This window comes from Haliotis rubra, unplaced genomic scaffold (assembly GCF_003918875.1).
Source record: "Haliotis rubra isolate DU_JTF1 unplaced genomic scaffold, ASM391887v1 Scf319, whole genome shotgun sequence".
Taxonomy (NCBI): domain Eukaryota; kingdom Metazoa; phylum Mollusca; class Gastropoda; order Lepetellida; family Haliotidae; genus Haliotis; species Haliotis rubra.
The window spans coordinates 163,492-189,822 of record NW_025766990.1 but is presented as its reverse complement, the minus strand read 5'-3'; the positions used below and the strand labels follow the sequence as shown (position 1 = coordinate 189,822).

Below are 26,331 nucleotides of genomic sequence, written 5' to 3'. Positions count from 1 at the left end.
GTGTCTGAGTGGGGTATTCATGCTTCACTGCGGCATGGTATCTCAGTGAGCTAGCACTATAAAACCAGCTTAAGTCTGGGCTAGTACAAGCAGCCGCACATACACATACACACGCATGCACGTCGTCATATGAGCGAAATATTCTCAAGCACAACATCAAACCCAATTTCACCTCACCTCATCCTGCCCCTGTTACATTCCCTTAAGAGCTGACTGTTGCGGATCTGGGCCCCACCGCAACACGGAACGGGGACTATGTATTCAGCGGCGTCCGTCCGTCCGTACACGTACGTCCCAATTCTTGTTAACGCGAGATCTCATGAACTGTTGTACCCAATGTCTTCAAATTTGGTGACAGCCTATATTGGAGAATTACCCAGACACCAGTCGATTTTGTTGACCTCGACTATATTTTCAAGGTCACCAACGACAATTTGAACGCTTTTCAAACTCTTGTTAACGGGATATCTCATGCACTGTTGTACCCAATGTCTTCAAATTTGGTGACCGCCTACATTGGGGATTATGCAGACTCAGTTGATTTGGGTGACCTTGACCTTATCTTCAAGGTCACCACGACACTTTGACCACTTCTCAAACTCTTGTTAACACCGGAATATCTCATAAAACATTGCACCCAATGTCTTCAGTTATGTCGACAGATTACATTGGGTGATTATACAGACACCACCAGTCATTTCAAGCATCTTGTATGTGACCCAAAAATAAAAAGTAGTAGATGTGTTATAAATATTCCATTCTTTAGCGGCCGGGGACATTGCCATATCAGTGGCAAACACTTGTTATGTTTATGTTCAAACATAGTCCATGGTGCCAGTACCACATAATGATGAGAAAAGTCATTCATCAAGGAAGAAGTCACACTACTGTCTCGACGTTGATCTTTCTAGGCCATGCTTGTGTCAAACAAACAAAATGTCTGTGTCCCAACCATCCCATATGCATCTTACATGTAGGTCATGATGTGAAGGAATGGCTTCTCTTGGCCTCCAAACTGACTTTCCTTCGTCCCAGGGAAAGATGCTTCTGCAAGCCTAACACAGCGTGAAGAGAATGAAAGCTTTCACAGCGTGTACTCTCTCGTGATGATAACTCACATATGACAGCTTTGAAGATGCCAATTTCAATAGCTTCATTGACTGATGGTTCCTTGAATTGATGTTTCTGATGAAGAATTTAACCCTTTCTGTGTACCCTTCAAAAGTAGAAGTTAGATTTTAATAACACTGATAGCCGGAGGCTACTTGATTTCTTTTTCATTTTGGAGACTGTTATGGTGACAGGTTTTTAATGATGTATTATGCTTGTTTTGGATTGGTTTTTGTTGACACGCTCGTGTTGATGACTCTCTTGGGAGGGACGGTGCATAGTTTCAGTGCAAAATGTATTTCCCATCATACATCTTTGATGAATGATGAGGTAAATTGGAATATTGCTGATAGCGTGATCATTCAATCACGAAACACAACAAGGCAGAACCAAAGGAGTTATTTTTATACCGTTTTCTTCTTTTGGCTTATGGTGTTGCATTTATGTTCTATTCATCACTTCAGTGAATGGGGTTGGCCCAACTCTGTACTGCATCCAGAATTACTGTGCGGATTTGCACCCTTTAGTCATGCTAGGATCCTATGAGGGGGATCAGTCTTTTGTCAGCACCATATTCATGCTGAAGGGTTCCAACAAAGGGGTAGACTTTGACCTTTCTTTTAGCACTTCTCCTACTTTAAGGTGACACTGATTTTTCATTTGGCATCACCAGTTCATGGATTCCAAGGCTCTAAGAATGGGTCACTGTTCTTCCAATTGAACTGTGATTCAGAGTTGCATCCCTTTGGTGTGCAGGAACCTATGATCATTATTTCAAATCCCAGTGACTCAAATAATGTTTGTAGTTTGTCATAACGACTCTTATCTCAGTTCATTTTACATGTCTACTACAAGCATCACTTCTGGTTTCAACTGGACAGGCCGTGTTATCAGTGAAATATTGTCTTCTTCTCCTCCTCCTCCTCCTCCTTCTTCTTCTTCTTCCATCACATGGTAACAGTGACTTCTGGTGTCTTTTCACATCAGCTGGATCAGCTATGTTATGATTGAAATGTGGTCATCGTCTTCTTCTTCTTCTTCTTCGATCACATGGTAACAGTGACTTCTGGACATGTCATGTCGTCAGTGAAATACAATCATCTTCTTCTTGACTGCTTCTTCTTCTTGACTGCTGCCACAACCAAACAACCAGATCTTCTTCTAGGTAACAGTGATGATTGTACAGATTGGGTGGTTTTATATCGTGGTTTGCTAATGTAAACAAATAGGTTGGGTGGCTTATAATTACGTTACTGCCTATTTTGCAAGTACTGTATTGACGCCGTTATCTTGTAGTCATTTATTCTACTTATTACTCACGTTTGGCAGTAAAATTCTGGAATTTCCTTCGTCCGGTCATGTAAGGTAGCTGGGTATCTGTCATTGATCCCTTCAGCTGTCCCACCATGTTGGGAGCTAGTGTAGGGGATAGGTTTCTTTAAGCGAGTGAAAGAGAGATATTTTGTTCAGTTTTGTTATCATTTGTTTTGCTTGTTTTCCTTTATTTTATTTAACAGAATAAATTAGTATTATTTGCATTTCTGCCTTGTGTCAATTTTGCTGCAAGAGGTGACTACTGCCACTGAACCGAAGAAGACTGTACACTGTTCCGCTGGTTTTAAAGCTTTCCATCATTTAATAAAAGTACACAACGCAAAGTCTATAATAAAACTATGAACAGGGAAACACCGAGGTACATTCTACATTGAACTCCTGTCACTGGGTTGCCTACTAGAGGGCGCCTATTACACAGTCATGGACAAAGCAGCCTTAGTCCACAAAACAAGGGGCAGCGAGTTAGCCGAGTGGCCTAGGTTTGCACCTAGGTTTGCTGCTCTTGCATAAGACCTGGATTTGATGCTCCACATGGGTTCAGTGTGTGAGCCCCATTTCTGATGTCCCCTTTGGTATTGCTGGAATATTGCTGAAAAAGCCATGTAAAACAATACCCTGTCACTCTGGTAGCAAATGTCTATGTCACTTTAGACATTTCTGGGGTTTTTCTTTAACTGAATAATGTTCAAAGAAAATCTTAAAGTAATTCATTCCCTCCCTAGTTTGCGTTTGTCGCTGTCCAACTGTCTGCTGTGAGACATAGAGTTAATCTGGACTCGTCCACCATAAGCTGACCTTCTGTCACAAAAGTGCTGCATGATAAATCAAGCCTATAGACACTGTAAGGAGACTGGTGTATGTATCGTGACAGCACCAAACTGTGTAACTCCTCTACAGGGTCAGGGGCTAAGTAGCACAGACAGAATCCAAAGGATAAGAATATCAACACAGATAGATTTTTCATGTAGACATTGCCTCGGGTTGTTAAAAGAAATAATATTTATTACTATTTGATGACTTCATGTATCATATCCTCATACAAAGCAATGAATGTGATCCATTGCTGGATAAATATAGATATAAGAATTAACAGATAGTGTTTTCCAGAAGACTAATACACGTCTCCACTCTGAAATTGATTATTTCAAAGTTTGAAAACTTATATTTTTCAGGCAATCAATGTGATATATTTAGGTTAATCTTTGAACATTATACCAGAAGAGAATTGCAAAGAGCTGAGTGGCTGAAGATAATGAACCAGTCTAAGTAAATAGTCTCAGTACGTTACACTTTCACTGACAAGTGACAAGTGTTGAGATGTCTCCATGGAACCCAAAGCCAGTCAAAGAGTTCTTAGTCCTATGATTCAAAGTTGTTTAAATGCACATGTTTGAAATAATTAAAAAGAAAATTGCATGACTCCAGCGAAATATTAATCATTTCAAAGTTTAAAAGCTTTCAGTTAATCTTTGAACGTTATTGCAGAAGACACATTTGTTATGGGTGATGAAACATATTTTGCAAATATAATGTACAGTTTTAGATAGTGATGAGTATACTTGGTGTAATTAGTTTTAGCTTGGGGTGAGGGGCCTTCGCTTGAGCGAGAAATTGTTATGTAACTAGTGGTACAGCTTGGGGTTTGATGAATTCAGCTTTGGTCAGTTAATTGAATGTGGCCAGCCAGCTTATAGGGAGAAGCTCTGTGATTCTGATCTAGCTGGGATGTTTCTTGAGGACGGAATTTTTGCCAGTTGTGGTTGTACCCATGATGTGAATGTTCATCTGTGAATTCACAAACTTGCACCCACGTCGGGACTATGTCAAATATGGAAACTAGGAAATCATGGTGTACAGTTTTGAAAGGATTTAAAAATGAGGTGACTATGCCATATTGCTTTGCCCATAATATATCTAAGACAATTCCCTCTTCACTTTCCACATTTGTAAATTGGTATCTTGTATCAGCCTTCTGTTAGGATAGTATAAATAAATCTTCCTGAATTAGTCAGATTGTTGTGTAATCCATTTCCATTGTGCGAGTGAATTGGTGTCATATACCCCTTTATCACACCTTCACTCGTAACACATTTCATAGAGAAGTTGATATGGAAGATATGTTGTAATGTAAGGCAAGTCATTATGGCCATAAATAAATGTTGCCATTAAACTCAGGACATAGTGATAAAATATATACTGATAACTGATCGTTCATCAATGTTTTAGAAATATTAGAACCCACCAGTTATAACAAGATGTGTTGCAGCCAATGTGTATGAAACAAGGTATATTGTCACACAGTTCTTCAAGAAGGATTAATTCAAAGGGATATGCAACCTGATTGTTATATAGCGCTGAACTCCATGTGACAAGGGCATCTCTAAGTGCATACAACATAATGGGCTTTATTACCCTGGATAACCAAAGCTGTGAGTGCTAGGTTAATTGTCATATGACTTGTCCCACTGGGTACCCATTTTCTGCTGGGTGAACAGAGACAATTTTTAACAAACTCACTTGCCTAAGGTGAGATGACATGTGTCAGTTGTGCTTTATTGTGGGGCAGGACTGAAGTCCTAGAAACTCTCATGTCAGGAGTCAAGCTGCGAAACATGGTCATCTATCCAAGGACTCTCCGTGACCAACGCTGCTTAACATCAACTGATTTGTGACCTGGTCTCTATGCTCTAGGGCAATAACTGAAATGGCTTCATGGAATATGCATCAAGGACTTGTTTCTAAGCACCTTGCTAACTCCCAGGCCAACATCGACATGTAACTGTCGTAGTTAAGATGGCTTTGTGGAATACACACCTGTGATCTCATCGCAGTTACTATATTAACGCCTATTCTCAGGACTATTACAGACTTACAACAGTTGTAATTCTGGTTGTTTTTCATTTTTTTAATTTGTTATTGTTGTTAAATGCTGCACTCTGCAATTTTCAGTCTAAATAATCAAGTGTAGATTAGACAATCCAGTGATTTCTTTGAGAGGCATTTTAGAAGTTGTATAGATGAAGGAAAACCAAGTTCTATAGATAGTCAACTTCTTTATTGCAATGAGGGCGATGTTTCGGTGTAGGTAATTGACACCGTTATGTATTGAGTATCACGTTATCAAGCTTGCTATTTTGCAGAGTAAGTGTGGATGTTTCTCGATTGTAGGTACTGACACCGTTATCAAGCTTGCTATTTTGCAGAGCGAGTGTGATGTTCTCGTAGGTACTGACTGACACGCTATCGCTTGCTATTTTGCAGAGTAAGTGTGATGTTCTCGGTGTAGGTACTGACACCGTTATCAAGCTTGCTATTTTGCAGAGTGAGTGCGATGTTTCGCGTGTGCAGAGTCGGTACTCGACACGTTATCAAGCTTTGCTATTTTGCAGAGTGAGTCGCGATGTTTCGCGTAGGTACTGACACCGTTATCAAGCTTGCTATTTTGCAGAGTGAGTGCGATGTTTCGGTGTAGGTACTGACACCGTTATCAAGCTTGCTATTTTGCAGAGTGAGTGCGATGTTTCGGTGTAGGTACTGACACCGTTATCAAGCTTGCTATTTTGCAGAGTGAGTGCGATGTTTCGGTGTAGGTACTGACACCGTTATCAAGCTTGCTATTTTGCAGAGTGAGTGCGATGTTTCGGTGTAGGTACTGACACCGTTATCAAGCTTGCTATTTTGCAGAGTGAAAGTCGCGATGTTTGGTGTAGGTACTGACACCGTTATCGCTTTGCTATTTTGCAGAGTGAGTGCGCGATGTTTGGTGGCGTAGGTACTGACACGTTATAGCTTGCTATTTTGCAGAGTGAGTGCGATGTTTGCCGGTGTAGGTATCTGACACCGTTATCAAACTTTGCTATTTTGCAGAGTGAGTGCGATGTTTGATTGTAGGTACTGACACCGTTATCAAGCTGCTATTTTGCAGAGTAAGTCGCGTGATGTTTGATTGTAGGTACTGACACCGTTATCAAGCTTGCTATTTTGCAGAGTGAGTGCGATGTTTCGGTGTAGGTACTGACACCGTTATCAAGCTTGCTATTTTGCAGAGTGAGTGCGATGTTTCGGTGTAGGTACTGACACCGTTATCAAGCTTGCTATTTTGCAGAGTGTTCTCGCGTGTAGGTCTGACACGTTATCCGTTGTTTGCGATGTTTGATTGTAGGTACTGACACGTTATCAAAGCTTTGCTATTTTGCAGAGTGAGTCGCGATGTTTCGGTGTAGGTACTGACACCGTTATCAAGCTTCTGCTATTTTGCAGAGTGAAGTCGCGATGTTTCGGTGTAGGTACTGACACCGTTATCAATGCTCTTTCGCGTAGGCTACCGGCTTGCTATTTTGCAGAGTGAGTAGCGATGTTTCGTGTAGGTACTGACACCGTTATCAAAACCGTTTGCTATTTTGCAGAGTGAGTCGCGATGTTTTGATTGTAGGTACTGACACCGTTATCAAGCTTGCTATTTTGCAGAGTGAGCGCGATGTTTGGGTGTAGGTACTGACACCGCTTTCGCTTGCTATTTTGCAGAGTGAGTGCGGTTGCTCGGCGTAGGTAGTACTGACACCAGAGATGTTTCGGTGTAGGTACTCGTTATCAAGCTTGCTATTTTGCAGAGTGAGTCGCGATGTTTTTTGGTGTAGGTACTGACACCGTTATCAAGCTTGATAACAGTGTTAGTACCTACACCGAAACATCGCACTCATTGCAATAAAGAAGTTGACTATCCATAGAACTTGGTTTTCCTTAATCCAGTGATTAACATCATGAGCATTGCTCTACACAACTGGGATTGGATAATCTGAATCAGCTAAGTCAGCGAGCCTGACAGCCCTCTATCATTAGTCAACCCTTTTGACCAGTTCCAACCCTGATCTTCACACATCTTGTAATTGAGGTGGCTATGTAAGTGAGGGTCTGGATTGGGTGTCGACCCATACAGATCTGGGTTAGAATTGATCTTCAGTAACCCATGCTTGTCTTAAGAGTTGACTAATGGGATCGGGTGGTCAGGCTCACTGGTTTCACCCCAAGTTGTGTAGATCGATGCTCATGCTGTTGATCACTGGATTGTCTGATCCAGACACAATTATTTACAGACCGCGGCCTATAGTTGGAATATTGCTGAGTGCAGCGTAAAACTAAACTCACTCACTCACTGATTGGGTGTCACAACAATAGCTGATTTTCAATAAAGTAGCATAGAATTTGTAACACTGGACCCAGCAACAGATACCAGATTTTGCTTCATCAACCAAGGGCATCCCACATGTGGACTTTGCCTGTTTTACAGATTGTTGTTGCTGATAGTCATTGAAAAAACAGCACTACAGCCAGTAAAAAGCCCAAGTCTGGTTATATTTCTCTTGTCTATTTTGCAAAACTGATGAAAGTCCATATCTTTATTAAAAATCGATTTTTTAAAGTTTAAACAAGTTGAAGCAATGTTTTGTTGTCAGAGACTAACATTAAGTCACTCTCTCATTTTGTTCAGAATTTAGCAATTATTTCTTCTCTATTAGGCTGGCCACACAACAAGCTGCTGGAGAAGACACTGTACCTCCAGGTGATCGATTATGACCGCTTCAGCCGTGATGACCCTATCGGAGAGACGTATGTTCCCCTCAACTCCGTGGATCTGTCCAACGCCACCATGACGTGGAAGTACCTCCAGCCTTGCAAGGACAGCAGAGTAAGTCTGGAGCTGCTTGTACTGTTACAGTCATTGTCTTGATAACATCCACTGACCTTAGCTACACTGCAGGATATGTGGGTGTCTTGATTTAATGGCAGGATAGGTCTCCCGCAGGTAGGTGTCCAGACTTGAGTAAGTCTTCAGCAAACTTGCCTAGGTCCCGGTAACACTTCTTTAGTAGGTCCCCAGTGGCAGGATGGTAGGTCCCCAGTAAGACTAAACTAGGTCCCTGGTAACACTTTTAGTAGGTCCCCAGTAAGACTAAACTAGACTTTAGTAGGTCCCCAGTAGGACTAAACTAGGTCCCTGGTAACACTTTAGTAGGTCCCCAGTAAGACTAAACTAGGTCCCTGGTAACACTTTAGTAGGTCCCCAGTAAGACTAAACTAGGTCCCTGGTAACATTTTAGTAGGTCCCCAGTAAGACTAAACTAGGTCCCTGGTAACATTTTAGTAGGTCCCCAGTAAGACTAAACTAGGTCCCTGGTAACACTTTAGTAGGTCCCCAGTAAGACTAAACTAGGTCCCTGGTAAGATTTGAGTAGGTCCCCTGTAAGACTAGATCTGGTCCCCAGTAAATCCTCACTAATATATAACATAAGATACTGTGTTCTTGAACTGACTCAGAGTGTGTCATCATGCCCTAGGTAGTTGATCATTACTCATGCTATCACCCACTAGTTTGTGTGGAGACGTCTTTATTTCCACATAGTAATATAGCTGGACTACTGCTGTGTAAAACAACATTTGATCTTCTGAAAGGGCCTTTATTTCCCATGAAGGTGTATCTGTGCTTGATGATTTCATAACATTTGTTCATGCAATGAAGATGATATCTAATCATTTATCATGTTAACATAACAAACAAGGAAACATGTCAGTTAAAGTATATCAAATATGTTACCACTTCTGGCTGCTAACATACACTTCTGAAAAGTGTGCACATTCAACAACACAAAGCGTCACAATGAGATGTTGAAAAAGGTGAGACCATCCATTAAAGAGTCACATCTCATTCCCATCTATGTCCAGATACCAAACAGCCACTGAGCCACGTTCCCATTCTCAGTGAACATTTTCTCCACATCAAAGCCGACCATGCAGTTTTCAAATCAGCTGCAGCAATTAGCTGGAAGAGTTTAAATGCACTCACTGGCTTTTTCACAGAAATAAAAAATATTATATATTTGAAATTAATCACTGACGAAAAAAATCCTGATCTTTTGATGGAACCGTTCTTCACAAGTTATTTTGCAAGTGGGGACAGTTTGAGTTCCGAGCTGGAAGGAATTATAAAATATCAATGCCCTGAGAGAGAGAGGATATGGTTTCAAAGAGATGTTAGGATTTGATAATGGAAGCTTACAGTTCTGGGCAAAACTACTGATACTGATAGTTTGGGTGTGTTTATTTCTGAAGTCCAAACTATGATGAGTTTGTGCTGATGCAAATCAGTGTGATATTTGTACAATGTACCAAACATATTTGTTTCATGTCTTTTCTGTTCAGTGACCTGAAGGCAGGGATGTGTTGTTCATCTGAGAAATGCATTGACATATCTGTTAGTAATCTAAACAAGACTGTTATTGATCTACACAAGGCATTGATGAAACTGTTATTTATCTAAGAAAGGTACTGACATTACAGTTATATTTTCATGAAAAGGCACTGACTTGACTGTTATTTATGAAAGTTATTTCTCTAAGATAAGTACTGATTTTATAGTTATTTATCTAAGAAAGGTACTGATTTTACAGTTATTTATCTAAGAAAGGTACTGATTTTACAGTTATTTGTCTAAGAAATATACTGACTTTATAGTTATTTTTCAAAGAAAGGTACTGATTTTACAGTTATTTATCTAAGAAAGGTACTGATTTTACAGTTATTTATCTAAGAAAGGTACTGATTTTACAGTTATTTTCCCAAGAAAGGCAGTGACTCTACTGTTCCGTATGTAAGAAATGCAATAACATGACTGTTATTAACCTAGAGCAGTGATGTGAGTTATTCATTTAAAAATAACACTGATATGTAAGATGTTTATCGAAGAAGGGTGAACGTGACTAAGTAAAGACCAGATGTGATTGCTATTTCTCTAAGACATGCCCTGGTGTTAATGCTATTTCGCTAAGACATGCCCGGATGTGGTGTCATTTCTCTAAGACATGCCCTGATGTGAATGCTGTTTCTCTAAGACATGCCCTGCTGTGACTGCTATTTCTCTAAGACATGCCCTGTTGTGGTCATTATTTATCTAAGACATGCCCTGATGTGAGTGTTAATTATCTAAGACATGCCCTGCTGTGACTGCTATTTCTCTAAGACATGCCCTGTTGTGGTCATTATTTATCTAAGACATGCCCTGATGTGAGTGTTAATTATCTAAGACATGCCCTGCTGTGACTGCTATTTCTCTAAGACATGCCCTGTTGTGGTCATTATTTATCTAAGACATGCCCTGATGTGAGTGTTAATTATCTAAGACATGCCCTGATGTGAGTGTTAATTATCTAAGACATGCCCTGCTGTGAATGCTGTTTCTCTAAGACATGCCCTGATGTGGTGGTATTTGTTGTCAGGGCAAGCTAGGCGAGCTCCTGGTGTCCCTCTGTTACCAGCCCAACATCGGTCGTCTCACCATCGTCATCATGAAGGCCAGGGACCTGAAGATCAAGGACATCACCGGGAGTTCAGGTCAGTAGAGGACAGACACTCGCTGACCAGACAAGACCCTATCTAATGGGGGGTCAATGGAGATGTAATGTATTGATAAGCTGGTTAAATGCACGTCGTGCTACAGAACTGATGAATATTCATATACCAATCTAAGTAATCGAAGAAAATGCTTATCTGAACAACATTTTATCCTTCAGAAAATGAACATGATGAATGAAATAGTATTATCAAACGTTTTGATTTTAAGTGGAATATATCGTGCAGGAATTTTGAATCTGTACCTATGATCATGTGAAAAAGGAGAAAACCAGGTCAATGCGGAACCTATAATGGGAAAAAAGTCTTAAACAGTTACACAGGTTGAATGAAATGTTTGTGTTGTTTCGTCTGATTTTGAAAATTGCCACAACAGCACCCATTTCGACCATTTCGGTCTATACTGTATCGATATTTATTAACTAACTAATAAGTGTTTCAATGTGGCAACCATGCATGAGTTATACATGTAGAAACGCGGTCAGGGTAGCCTAATGGTTAAAGCGTTGGCTTGTCACCGAAGACCGGGTTCGAATCTCCACATGGACTCAATGTGTGAAGCCCATTTCTAGTGTCCCCCTTGCGTGATGTTGCTGGAATATTGCTAAAAGCGCGTAAAACCAAACTCAGTCAGTCAGTTATACATGTAGAAACGCATCAGTTTTTTTCTGGGGGAGAAATGGACTCTATTTTAAATGTACAATGTGTGTGCTAGATTGGTTGAGTCAAATCTGGGATTCAAATCCACAGAATCAGGCACCTAATCCCCCTAGAATCTGTGCTTTACAAAGAAAGTGTAATCCCAATATAGCACATGTCACATTTGACCACTTTCTAAATACCTTTGTGTATTCATAGCTTAATTTGGCCCATGAAGATCCAGGGTAGAGACCCATGAAGATCCGGGGTAGAATAGATCTTCAGCAACCCATGCTTGCCACAAAAGGCGTCTATGCTTGTCGTAAGAGGCGACTAATGGGATCGGGTGGTCAGGCTTGCTGACTTGGTTGACACTTGTTATCAGTTCCCAATCGCGCAGATCGATGCTCATGATGTTGATCACTGGATTGTCTGGTCCAGACTCGATTATTTACCGCCCACTGCCCTATAGCTGGAATATTGCTGAGTTCGGCGTAAAACTAAACTCACTCACTCATAGCTTAATTTGTCCATGGGAGCAGTGCCAATTTATACTTGTCAGAGGGGTACACTGTGTACATTATCTAGACTACCAGTTTTAAGATTTCCATTTGTAGAAGCCAATGGCTGAGTGGGTTAGATTGTTGACTGTGTGGTTATGATTAAGTTCCTCACTCTGAGAGTGGGGGTTGAAATCCTGGATGGGATATAACCTTAAAGTACAAGAATCTGTACTTCACTGAGAAAGAGTAATCCCAAATATGACATATGACACATGCTGTGTTCAACTACATGACCCAGACACCTAAGCTGCAGAAGTGTTGTTGATTTAAAAGATTGTATTTTTTCCAATTTTCTCATTCTCATTCCCATTTTGTTTATTTGGCATGTGTGGCTTCTAATAACAAAAACTACATGATCTATAATATTCAGATCTATAAAAACAGGTCAAATACGGAGCCTCTATCTTTAAAATTATTCATTTATATGTTTTTTATTCATTTTCACATCCCCATAATGTCAAAGTTAAAACCCATAGTGATGAGGAATGGGGACATCATGTGCGTGTTCTGTAATCATCCATGATAAGTTGTCAGTAAGGGAATGAATAACCCGTAACGACAAGGAAAATAACTAAATGATTGATTGATGAAAATGATTGATTTTTCTTTTTTGTTTCTTGCCCTCAGCAGTTTTCAAGTTATTCTATGGCAGTCTGTAAATAATCGAGTCTAAACCAGACAATCTAGTGACTGACGTCATGAACGTCAATGTTCACAATTTGGATACGATGACCTGCTTCAACCAAGTCAGCGATCCTGACCACCTGATCTTGTTTGTGACCTCTTATGATAATCATGGGTTGCTTAAGACCAATTCTAACCTGTATCTTCACGGGTCGATAATGATTGATAAAATAATGGATTGAAACTCCCTTGGGCTGTTCCCTCAACCTGTCAGAACCTGAAGTTATTAAACATTTTTTGTGCTAGAGGAAATGTCACATGGCAATTCAGATGATTACAAAATTTTTGTCACTTGTCAAGTATAATACTCTCACAATCAGCTTGAGATGCTCAACACTGACAAGTAGGCAAATCAACGAAAGATGATCGTGAGAAACTGTTTCACAAGATTTAACAAGTCCAGATGTGTTCAAAACAAGATTGGTTCCTTATTACCTCGAGAACGTCATTATAATGATTGGTAGGTCCTTCCAAGGTTATTCATCATCATCTATTGAAAACTTGTTGATTGATGGTTTGATGAAGACGGTGGTGTTCAGCATCATTGTCGGGCACTGCAGGAATTAGGATTGAAGAATTGTTCATTGTGGCCACTCCTCATTTCAATGTCTCTCGCATGGGCACATAAGTTTTAGCAGTTGCAGAATTTCTGCGGTCTAGTTTCCCCTAAGGCCACATCAGCAACATCAGAGTAACCCAAATTGCCCCCAATAGACAGAATAGCCTAGTTTTTAAATAATGCCTGTATGAAAGGTGTATGATTTTGTAATTCATTTTGCAATGTTGTTAACATTGTGTTGGCATTGTAATATCAAATGCCAGGTCCTATTTCTAATGTTTTGCATTTTCTCTCATTTTTATTTGAATATCCCAAACCATGTCTGTTCATTGTTCATACAGAGACATCAGATGTTAAACAAAAGGGCATGCTCAACACACCTGTTGGCTATAAATAGATTTATCAAATGATACTTGCAGAAGCACTGGTACACGTAAAGGCTACCCACCTCAAATACAGGAACCAGTTTTTCTGCTTACATATTGTTACACTTTCTCTGCAAGAGATATACCAGTAACTCAGTCAGAGTCCTAATAATCAGCTCACAAAGTCAGCAGTTAAGTGCCTGACTCTAAGAATCCAAGACTCAAACCAAAATAAAAGTACTAGAATCTGTACTTTACAGATAAAGGGTAATCCTAAATATACCACCCATCACATTTGACAACTTTCCAAATGAAATTGTGTATTCACAATTCATAGTCCAACGTCCTCACAATGACATCAGTAGAACCAGTAACCAAACAGGAACATCCATTAGCATCCGTATCCATTATCAGAAATGTGTGAATATGTTATATGTTTCCATTGTGTTGATAGTGTTCATACAATAATGAATTTCAATACATGTTCCAACTTGCAAACATCAGATCTGACCTCTTAAACTTGCCCTACATCCTGCTTTATCACGAATCAATAGAGATGAAATTGAATTGTCACAGATCAATTATCTGCCCCTGGTCATGACAGGGTTAATGTGGATTAGTGTGTCACACGAGACTCCATCCAAGACAAAATAACCTGAATATAAAAAGGTATCAGAGAAATATAAGATCAATATTGACCCATCAGATCAAACAATATCGTCCAAAGATCCAAACACAAACACAATATCTTTTCCCTGTTAATGCAATAAAACAGTTTGCCCAAAGATCGATACGATCCACATAATAGGAAAAGTTGTCCGATTCCAAACCAGCGCTATTGTCTTTTGGGTGTATAATTGAATACAATCGTCTGACCAAGAACCGGTAAAACAAGTAGACGTGGCATGTTTATATGCGCAGAATAGCAGGAGGAATTTGCGAGCATACCACCCTGAATATCTGTTAATTGGCGAGCCCGATTCCGATTTTCTGGTCAGTTGTATGGTAGTGATAAGTTAACCAGCTTCTCTGTCGTGACATGAAATCCTTTAATCGGTACCTTTATTGATCTTTAAGCAAATGGGAAGGGATTCAACTTCTCTTTTGGGCTGTTAGGATTGGGGAAAAGACGAAGGTGAATTTGGGTCAATAAATTGAATTTTCCTCCTGGGGAATGTTAGTTTTTTATGTGTTAAAGGTTAAAGGTTTCCCGTTTGTTTTTGATATACAATACCCAGGCTGTTAGCTCACACAGATAGTGATCAGTATTATCTGCCGGAAAGGTCAAAACTGTTGACATTAACATCTCAAAATCTACTTTCTAGGTCCATTATCCATTTGAGTATAAATAATTGAGGTATTGTATTGATTTTAAATTAAGAATTAGCTTTTGTTGAGTTTCAAAGTTTTTTATATTATCATTATAATTATTTTATGATAATGTAGATATATATTTGTATTTCATATATTTGTGAACAGTTGCATTGTTTGTTGTTTCGGTTAGGTCCGGGTTAGAATATTGATCTTCAGTAACCCATGCTTGTCGTAAGAGGCGACTAACAGGATCGGGTGGTCAGGCTCGCTGACTTGGTTGCCACATGTCATTGGTTCCCAATTGCGTAGATCGATGCTTATGCTGTTGATCACTGGATTGTCTGGTCCAGACTCGATTATTTACAGACCGCTGCCATATAGCTGGAATATTGCTGAGTGCAACGTAACACTAAACTCACTCACTATGACGACAGTCTGTATTGAGTCAAGTCCAGACAGGTAACCTAGTGATTGATGTCATGAGCATCAGTAGTTATCATTATTGCTGGAATATTGCTAAAAGTGGTAAAACCCAACTCACTCACTTACTCACTTACACAATCACTTCATGTCTGATCGCCTCCGTGGTGTAGTGGTTAGAGCGTCTGCCCGGAGAGCTGAAAGTCGCGGGTTTGATCCCCGACCGCGTCATGCCAAAAGACTTTAAAACATGGTACTTGTTGGTTCCTGCCTGGCGCACTGGCGCTCGGCATTAATGGGTACAACAAGGACTGGTCTATCTAAGTAATTGGGATACGATGACATGTGCCAACCCAAACAGGAGTGAGTGAGTTAAGTTTTACGCTGTTTTTAACAATATTCCAGCTATATCACGGTGGGGGACACCAGAAATGGGCTTCACACATTGTACCCATGTGGGGAATCGAAACCCGGGTCTTCAGCGTGATGACGAGCGAACGCTTTAACCTCTAGGCTACCCCACCGACCCACCAAGTCAGGAGCCTGACCACCCCGATCCCATCAGTCACCTCTTACAACAAGCATGGGTTACTGAAGACCAATTCTAACCCAGATTTAAAACTTGGTATATAAGTAAAGTTTTATCTTCCGGTATGAATTTAAATTCACATATTGGGAAAGACGTTGTTGGCATTTTGTGTATAAGCAAACTAGCACAAGAAAGTATATTTCCAGTTTCAATCTCAGCCAAATCGACTTCTTGAGTGAATTTCATTTCTTTTATCAATATTTGAACACTTAACAGATTTCTTTGCAGGATCATAACGTCTTATGTCACCATTCTGGTTTTAGCCAAACATATTTACTAATTCAGGCTGTAATGTCTATGGTGCGCCAAGTTAGGACAGAGAGTCCAGTGCAACCACGGAAACAATGAAAATATTTAGTTTTCGTAGACAACTGCGGAGAGCTGCCCCTACAGAGTGAATAGGGAATGAGATCTTTTCTTTGATCAAGCCCATCTGCAGAACATCGTATTAGAAACAGTCGATAAAATCTAAGCTAGATTTCCCATGATTCATATGGACCTTGACCTTTCACTGATACTGAACTCTTTTTCTGTCTTTTAGATTGCTTTCTTTGTTTTATGGCTAAGTGTTCCCATAGATAGGGAATTATGTCGGCATTAGATTTTGGTGATGGAATTTAAAATCCATTAGCCTGGAGATGTGTGTAAACGTTTTCACTAGAATGAGTTCTAAGCATGTGCTGGTATTTGAAAATGCATGAGGAAATTTTGCAGAACTTCTGTCATAAAGGCTTTTGAAAGTTTTACATTTGAGTGGACTATGTTATTGGAGTGGAATTTGAATAGTTTTGATTCCAAAATGATAAACTATCCTTATTATTCCTGTGAAAGCCAATATTTTGGTTTCAACAAAATCTTTGAACTGTGTACAATGCAGCATCTGATGGCGTTCAATAGAGGTTTTCGAATTACTGTAGCCTTCTGGAATTTAAATGCTTTTCTGGTTTGAAAATGGCCGGCTTGTCCACATAATCAAAGAGATTAATCTACCCATTGAAGGAGATGTGATGAAGATATGCTCTCTTTATTGACTCTGCGGGGTATGCTGGGTTGTATGAAGACAGAAGGCCGTGCAAAGGATTATTTTTATGTACTGATCCACTTCCTCATGATATAATATGTATCTCAATAGGACCATCAAGAGGTACATAAATGATGCATAAAAGTTGACATTCATGCAAGGCAGATGTACTCCATCATTGCAAAGAGTAAACACAATATGTTAAATAGGTTGGAGGAAAGTAGCATTGCACTTCCAACTCTACCACATACTGACAGAAAATAGAAGATTTTGGTTTAAATAGAAACTGGATTTGAACCTACAATCATAAGATCCTGGCACCCCTAAGGGACACAACTTTGCATAGAAAATTGTGGTACTGAAGACAACGAGGCCATGTGTGTCCCTGGTAAGTTGTAGGGCTGCCTAAAGTGATTGATTAATTATCATAATATGAAAATTGTGTTATCAATAATATCGTACATTTAATTTTCTCACACAATATACAAATTTAGGAAGCTGTTTTGTTAATAATCTGTGTAAAACCATGTCACCATTCACCAGTGATGTGAAATATATTCATCTCTTTCATAGATTTTTGCTTAAAGATACGTCTCCGATATTTATTGATAATCAGTCGATACATAGTTAATGATTATAGATCTCTGTGATCTATGTCAATAGCCAGCCCTAGTAAGTTGTGATGATTGTGAGAGTAAGTGAGTGAGTTGGGTTTACACCGCTTTTAGCAATATTCAAGAAAATTATAGTAGGGAACACCAGAAATGGGCTTCGCACATTGTACGCATGTGGGGAATTGAACCTGGGTATTCGGCACGGAGAGCCAACACTTTAACCACTAAGCTACTCCATCGCCCCTAATGATGGTTGTATCATTGTTGCAATGAAACATTATATCCAACTCTTATCAATTATGTCTTGAACATTTCTACCTGTGAAGGTCCGGGTTAGAATATTGATCTTCAGTAACCCATGCTTGTCATAAGAGTCGACTAACGGGATCGGGTGGTCAGGCTCCCTGACTTGGTTGCCACATGTCATCGGTTCCCAAATGCGCAGATCGATGCTCATGCTGTTGATCACTGGATTGTCTGAATTGTTTACAGACCACTGCCATATAGCTGGAATATTGCTGAGTGCGGCTTAAAACTAAATTAATTCACGAATGATGGTTGTGAGAAGCAAGCATGCCGATTTAATGTTCAGGATCGGTGTCAAGGTGCCACCATGTCTTCATACCATTAATCTCTGGACATTCTGGCACACAGTCTTCAAGTGTTGGAATATTGCTGTGAGGTATCCAACAAGAAATCAAATCTAGTAGTTTTCACTCAAGACGGTTCAGCTCTTTACCCAAGACACAACATTTTATACCAATTGCAATGTTAATTTTGGAGAAAACAAAAACCTTGAGCATCAAACTCTAACGTTTTACCATTTAATCAAATTACCTATTCATGGCATTGACGAATCCAATTACATATCCATGGAGCCTTGTAGGGATGATAAGCATATCGTCTGAATCTGAAACTGAACCATATGGCTGAAATACTGCTGAGGTGACGTTAAATATTAACTCTCTCACTCTAACTGAACCTTTCTTGACTATTGTCATTATGACATCATATTTTATCAGTTGTATGACCCAGGTCATTTAGAACAAAAAAATGTTTCGCGAATTTGATATGATGCAAGGGTATCTGATAAAACAACACATGCAGTGTCGGACTGCACTTCAGCATTCAGGCCTGATAGCATTAAATTGAAAACATCGCCATCGGCAAAAGACACTGATTCAATTTAAACTTGAATGTTAGACAGGATGTAATTTTCCTGCAAAATTATTCTGCCTTTGTCTTGAGATGTTTTTATTGGAAATTGTCAAATTGTCAAATCTGCTTCCATGAAAATCGATATGATTTTCAATTTTTTTGCACATTTTATTGTCCGGTTTTCATGTGTATGGCAATGTGTAGACAGTTGTTTGTTACTGTGCATAGATAAGATCTATCTGTCAGGAAATACATTCAGGCACTAGTGTAATCCCATGATACAGATTAGAGAAGATTCATGGCACTGCAAGTTTTTGCCAACCTGATTCCCAAGTTCCTTGCATGTGGATGAGAATTGGTCCGAGATGCTATCTGTTTTAAACATTTTTATACAGTTATCTACTGGCAGACGTGGTAGAAATACAATTACATATCCAAAATGGAAATTTGCATCTGCTTGTTTGGAATTTATGAAAGTGGATAGGAGAATAATTTTGTTAAAATGATAAATATCTGTTACTTCCAACATGCTAATGGGAACAGCTCCAGTCAAGGACAGTGGAGTGAAGATGACTTCAGTGAACTGAACTTCCAACAACAATATGTATTAAATAATGCATATGTGATATGTTGTACAGGAGGATTGGGGAAACAGTTTGAAGTGCATGTGTACTTTCAAATATTATGTATTAGATAATACATATGTGATATGTTGTATATAAGGATTGTGAAAACAGTTTGAAGTGCATGTGTACTTTCAAGTTACAGCATGTAAGTTCAGGTTACAGTATTTTTTAAATAATGGGACAAATATTGTTGATGTAAATATGTTAGATTTGGGATTAGACTTTCTCAGTTAAGGTGATTCTAGTGCTTATTTGGGTTGAGTCCCATCTGGGATTCAAACCCACACTTTCAGAGTCAGGCACCTAATCGCCAGCACACAAAGTCAGCCATCTAACCCACTCAGCCACCACGGCTTCCAAAATATTATTGACTTATTGCACAACATGGGCTTGGTATCAGATGTGCTACACTGGTTAGACATCACCAGGCCTTGTTAAGTCAAATTTGTTACTTGTTGAGAGCTGCATTAAACAACAAACAAACAAACATTACTTGTTTGCTGCGGATTCTGGCTTGTCCACCATTTCCTTGGTTCAATAGATGGTAAGAGAATATTTGTAGGTGACTCATTACAGTCTAGTTCATGATCAGGCTGTATTTGCCGTTGTCATTGTTTTTCATTGTTTTCATCTATTGAAACTATCAATAGCTTAATGTTTGCTGAGTGTTTTGGTTCAACAAGGGAATGATAATAGTCTCATGTGATACCAATGTCAGCTCTTGATACATTCATCTTCAATAATGTATCACCGTAGGGCCATGAACAATTGATATGTATCATTGTTGCAATGAAACATTATATCCCGACTCTTATCAATTATGTCTTGAACATTTCTACCTGTGAAGGTCCGGGTTAGAATATTGATCTTCAGTAACCCATGCTTGTCATAAGAGTCGACTAACGGGATCGGGTGGTCAGGCTCGCTGACTTGGTTGCCACATGTCATCGGTTCCCAATTGCGCAGATCGATGCTCATGCTGTTGATCACTGGATTGTCAGGTCCAGGCTCGATTATTTACAGACCGCTGCCATATAGCTGGAATATTGCTGAGTGCGGCATAAAACTCAACTCACTCACTCACTCACTTGAACATTTCTTCAACCTAATATGACTTTGCCAATTCATTGTGATGTACGTCTCAGTGATTGTCTCCTTTTTCTGTGCAGATCCCTACGTGAAGATCTGGCTGATGCAAGGTGGGACGAAGGTGGAGAAGAAGAAGACCATCATTAAGAAACGCTCCCTCAACCCTGTATATAACGAGTCTTTTATATTTGACATTCCATGGGAGAAAATGCGTGAGACGTGTCTGGAAGTCTCTGTAATGGATTTCGACAAGGTGGGTCGAAATGAACTGATCGGCAAAGTCATTTTGGGAGCTCACAGCGGTCCGATGGAGACAAGGCACTGGAATGATATGGTTTCCAAACCTCGCCAACAAGTGGCGCAGTGGCACCTCCTCAAAGATTGATGCAGTGTTCACCATCAAGAGGAGAAACATCTTGCAGGAGGCTTGGTGACAAAAGGGAAATCACTCTGAATGTAATGCACACAAAGGGAGATCACTCCAATCACACTTGTCAGAGAGAGGTAACTCTTGCAGGATTTGATTTGCCAAAGGAAATGCAGCATTGCAGACATTGGAGGATAACTCCGTGGTGATTTGATGCTGGTGGCTCCAAGATTGTGTGTTTCCTTTGGAAGGCTGATGGAAATACCATACTAGGATTAATCACTAGGAAAACATAGCAGATTTAGTCATGTTGGTGTGGCTATGTACTGTGACTTGTGTTGATGGACTGTGAGTACCACCTACCATTGTGATATAGTCCTAGATGTGCACTTAGTGGAGGGGAGACAACTCTCATTACCAGCAGCCTTCAACATGATTTCACAATCGGATCATCCTATTTTTTGTGCTGTAAGGCTCTCTGTACTATGTCCATGGTGAAGGATGGGATGGAAGCTGAACTGTCGCCATGTCGCCCTGTCACCTGGATTGTGTAGGTGTCGAGCGACATACTGCTTGAGTGTAGATTTTGTATGAAGAAAATCAAATGCTTTACTGAAAGCCGAATCAGTTTTTAAGGACCTGTGGATTATTACATTCCAATGTTGATTTTCACAATGGATATTTACAATAACATGGTAATTGATAATACAGATTTTCTGATCTGAAGAGCCAGACAACCTTGAGATATGGTCAGCTGTTATATTCCCCTTCAAGCTTATTATTATCTCTTGACGAGGCCAGGAACACGTGGTTTTGTGGAAGAGTCTGTGTTGATGTGAATACAAGTATTGTCATGTGCTCTTATGCATCTTCAGAATTTGGAATTATATGTTTCACATGAAGAGGAACGGAAATCCAAAGACAAATATTCTACAATATTGATACTTTGCCCATGACCATTTTATGTTTGCATTTTAGTTGTACATATTGTACTTTAATTGTTTTTCTTTTATGAATGAAGCAAGAAATCCAGGTGCTTTTCGTCTCACTCTCCCCAGGGAGATGATAACATTTGAATGCCGAATGCCGAATATTGTGGCTGTCTTGAAACTTGTGGCAAGTCATAGTTACTTTTGCAATGCGTTCTTAGAAATCATGAAAGATTATTGTGGGCCATTACAGTTTAAAGTAATACCAATTCCTTAAATTGATTCATTATTATAAAAGGGCAGTGGGGTAGCCTAGTGGTTAAAGTGTTCACTCATCAAAATGAAGACCTGAGTTTGATTCCCCACTGTGATACAATGTGTCAAGCCCATTTCTGGTCTCCCCTGCCATGATATTGCTGGAATATTGCTAAAAGCAGAATAAAACCAAACTCACTCACTCACTGACAAAAAAAAGTGTCTTTAAAAATCTTCATGTCATACCATTAGAAAATAACTGAAATTTTCTGAAACTTATTCAGAGCACAAGTGGAACAGTAATTGTACTGCAGTATAATTTGTAATGAGTATGCTGAGTTACATCCCCAAGCTCTACCAGGATCTGCTAGTCGAAGGATGGTATCTAAGTATATAGCTTGGCAACCTATCAGGCTTACATGAAAAAAATGTCTTGCTATGCGCCTGATATTTAAGGTATTTTAAAGTCCGACAAGGCATATTATGACCTAACTATTTTTCAAAGCAGAAATTCTGTGGCACATCTGTTTGTTGTTAATCATGAGTTCGTGTTACCCATCCCTTCAGGGAGGTGAGACGAACATATGCTCCTGGATTTCAAAGAAGGTATGATTGACTCTTTGGTCACTTTAACAATTAATTTCAGCAATTTTTTCCCCCTTTCCTCTTATGATGCCAGTTTACATGTTTTAATACATATTAATTCTTCCGTAATTGATATGTTCATTGGAATGCCTTTTAAAATATGTAAATAACCGCTAATATATTTTTATTATTTATCATGTATTCCTCCATGTACATGTAATATTTTCCTAACCAATGTTTTAACATTTCTGTACTGAGACTTTTAAGAACTTTTGTTTACATTTGGGATTCATTATTAATTCATATTGCCATACAGATACCATCGTAAGTGTTGAGTCTACGTGACCTGTCATTCATTTTGTTTTCAAGCAGTATACAAAAAATATATTTATTATTTATGTAAGTGGTTAAAAAACATACAACCTTTGACAGGATTAATCTGATGTTAGACTTTGTACACTGTAATTTCAGCTTTTAGTTTGCCAAAATATCTGTAATGTGTGATAGCTTATCAGTGCATGAATGGACAACTCATTTTCATATGAAAAAAAAGTGTGACTTTATTTATAATTTATATGGTGTATGGTCATAATATTTATGTTTTATTTCTAGGGTGTAAATAGCAATATATTTATTTAATAGCCCACTAATGTGGCCAATATTATTTGTAGTTTGCAATGTAATCATATATTATACAGTAGGAGTGAGTTTCGGGGAAATAGTATTATCCTTATTTAGCATATTATCAAAAAGGGTTTTGATACCTGATTATTAACCTTTAGTACATACATGTATTGTGTGGAATTCAAGGGAAGTTATTGAAAGAACGTGACAGTGTTTGGGGAGGAATATAAAAATATAATTGACCTTTCAGGAGGGTCACAATTACAAATGGACAGTAATCGTTTTATTGCTTGGACATCTATCTGAATAACTGTAATAGGATTTGCTTTTTACAAAGAAGGGACATAAAAAGGATTTTTGTGGAATCTGGACAATCATTTGGAGAGGGTAATACGATTTTATATGAAAGTTTACAAAATAGCAAATATAGTGGACTTCTGTAGATGAATATTGATTTATTATTATGACTTTATACAGTGGAAATCGATTCTGATATCAGTGCTTTGATTCTGCTGAAATGTGGAAATAAATTGTCATCAGCTTTGAAACGTTCAAAAGGATAAATGAGAAGTGCTGCAATTTGCTTTCATGCGTGTCTCTGATATTTTGAACTGACCATGGGTTCGTGTTCTCCTGAACTATGATAAAGATCATCATTTAGACATTGAACCATTTTTATAGCTGAAAGTTTCCATCCATTCTGTGGAGATTAAGAAAGTTCATATTCAAGAATATTTCCAATAAATTCTTTGAGTGGCATTTAGAGAATGTTTTGGGAAATGTTTTTATGGATATACATCCTTTTTATGAATGAAAGTGACATTTCGGTGAAGATCCTAACAAGGAAGTATCTTTTGCTTGATAATGCTGTTAGCATCTACAGCGAAACATCGCTTACATTAATAATATATACGTTGTATATCCATATTCTATTATACGAGGTATAATAATATTAATAATACATACATTTATAAAATGCAGCAATTCACAATTATGATATCCCATGTGCGTTAAGGTATGACAGACAGACCGCCGCCATATAGCTGGAACATTTCTGAGTGCGGCGTAAAGCTAAACTCACTCACTAAGGTATGACAGACATAACTGAAGGTAACTCTGTACTCTCAGATATAAATATTTTCTTTCATAAAAAACGGATATACACAAGATTATTTTATTGTATTTAATGTACTTGTCTTACCATGGCGGTTCATTTCATCTGAACTCTGGTCCGCCATTGAGTTGACTGAATAACATCAACCCGATACAGATAGAGATACAAAAAACAAAGACTTCTGAAAAAGCAGCCGCTGAAAGAAATCATGTCGATACAGCATATTTAGTTTGAAAAATGTCTTTGAAAATAATAGAAATAATCCATCAAGAAGCTCAATATGATTCTCAGGCTTCTCATTCTTGTCGTTTACCTCCTGTGAACGGATATTTAATTAATTACTAAAAATCCTGAATGATGGCCGATTTGTTCTCTGGAGATTTGGATCGTTTTTTATGAAATCCATTAGCCCAATGACCTGATGGAATCTGTTGCTGCGTTTATCAGTGGTCGATATAGATATCTGCAACTTCTTTACATGACATTTAGAAGTACCGATTATCTCCCTTGTTCAGCAGTGGTGCAAACAGTTGGGTGAGCAACTTGAAAGATTTTCTTATGAATGGTACAGATGGTTGAAGTTTTCAGGACCATCCCAAGATGTACAGAGTACAGGGCCCAGTAGCTGTATATATTGAAATAAATATACATATGATATATATATTTTGTACAGTAAATAACTACGGATCACATGTATAAAATAGCCTAGATATTTGACAGATACTAGCTGCCGAAACCATGCTGCATTACATGTTCAATGTTGCTTGAAATTAGTTTAACATGTGATTGCGATGAAACCAGCATTTTGTGCAGAAGTGGAAATGTCTGAGGAACGATATGCACCATTCTGTCGAGGAGTGATCAAAGTTTTTCTTTCAAGATCAAACATGATCAAATTAAATTCGGATAGACGCTGCCGAGCCAGATTTGAAGAATATCAGTGCATTTCATAAATGATTGAAGAATATGATTCAGTAATTAATTAACAGGCTGTTTCCAGAACAGAGTAAAATGGTTACCCAGCAATTGCATTTTGAATCAAATGTTGAAGAGCTGTAAAACTGCCAATTCTCCAGCAATGTCCCAGGGTTGACATCTTCCATTTGCTTTCATAATTTATTTGTCAGACACAGTGATGATCTGTTCAGTGTCTGGTCTCTTTAACAAATTGTGAAATCACATCTTTCAGACGCACTGACGCATACCAGAACTTTCTCATGGAGACTCGAAGTTTGAACCTTATCAAGTATTTTTCAACACAGTTGTGGGTGTATTATGTGTCTATTTTTGGGACAGTCAGATCTTAGTTTCATCAACAGACAAACCATGAACCATTTTTATTAAAAATAAATTGCAAAGTTTTTAGCCATATTCACGGTGGTTTGGTTATTCTAATGGGAAATACATTGGATAAGAGTCAGGTCTGATTATATGAGGTACCGAGTGAAAATAGAAAGTGAATTATCCAGAAATGATATTCCCCAAACTTCAACCAATTAGATGACTCCGTTTGTTGGAACCTCTTAATGTTATTGTTAACATAGTTCGATGACTTTGCATTATATAATATACAACTACTGACTTGAATGAGGTCAGTTCATGTTTTTATAGACCTGAAAAAAGTAATAACAACCTGAAACTTTGTCTAATTTGAATTTTTTTCTTGTACCAATTTGTCATCATTTACCAGAGTTATGTCTCTTGACCATGTTAGGATATGGTTAATATGTCCTGATTACAACCTCAGCTGAATCCTAGATTCTCTTGGATTATAATCCCTGCTGAATCCAAAATATTGCTAGATTATGATCTATGGTCAGCTTGACATCTCAACTGTCACTTTCCTGAATGTGGTACACATCTACAAGTGATGTCACTTTGAGCTCTCTTTCCACATGAAGCAGATGTGTTATAAATAACTGAAAGTTGGCGGTGGGGTAGCCTAGTGGTTAAAGCGTTCGCTCGTCA

The 26,331-nt window shown here is 38.7% G+C and overlaps 1 protein-coding gene across 4 annotated transcripts in view; it reads left to right on the top strand.

Annotated features, from left to right (window-relative positions):
- LOC124283619 (synaptotagmin-7-like) overlaps positions 1-25,020 on the top strand; it is a 482,711-nt gene extending 457,691 nt beyond the window's left edge. For all 4 annotated transcript variants that reach the window (XM_046719606.1, XM_046719608.1, XM_046719607.1 and 1 more), the window contains 3 exons: positions 7,962-8,131; positions 10,716-10,830; positions 20,570-25,020. In XM_046719606.1, the coding sequence (XP_046575562.1) occupies positions 7,962-8,131; positions 10,716-10,830; positions 20,570-20,874 (590 nt within the window). In that variant the 3' untranslated portion in view covers positions 20,875-25,020. The remainder of the gene's footprint in view (positions 1-7,961; positions 8,132-10,715; positions 10,831-20,569) is intronic.
- Positions 25,021-26,331: the final 1,311 nt, after the last annotated feature.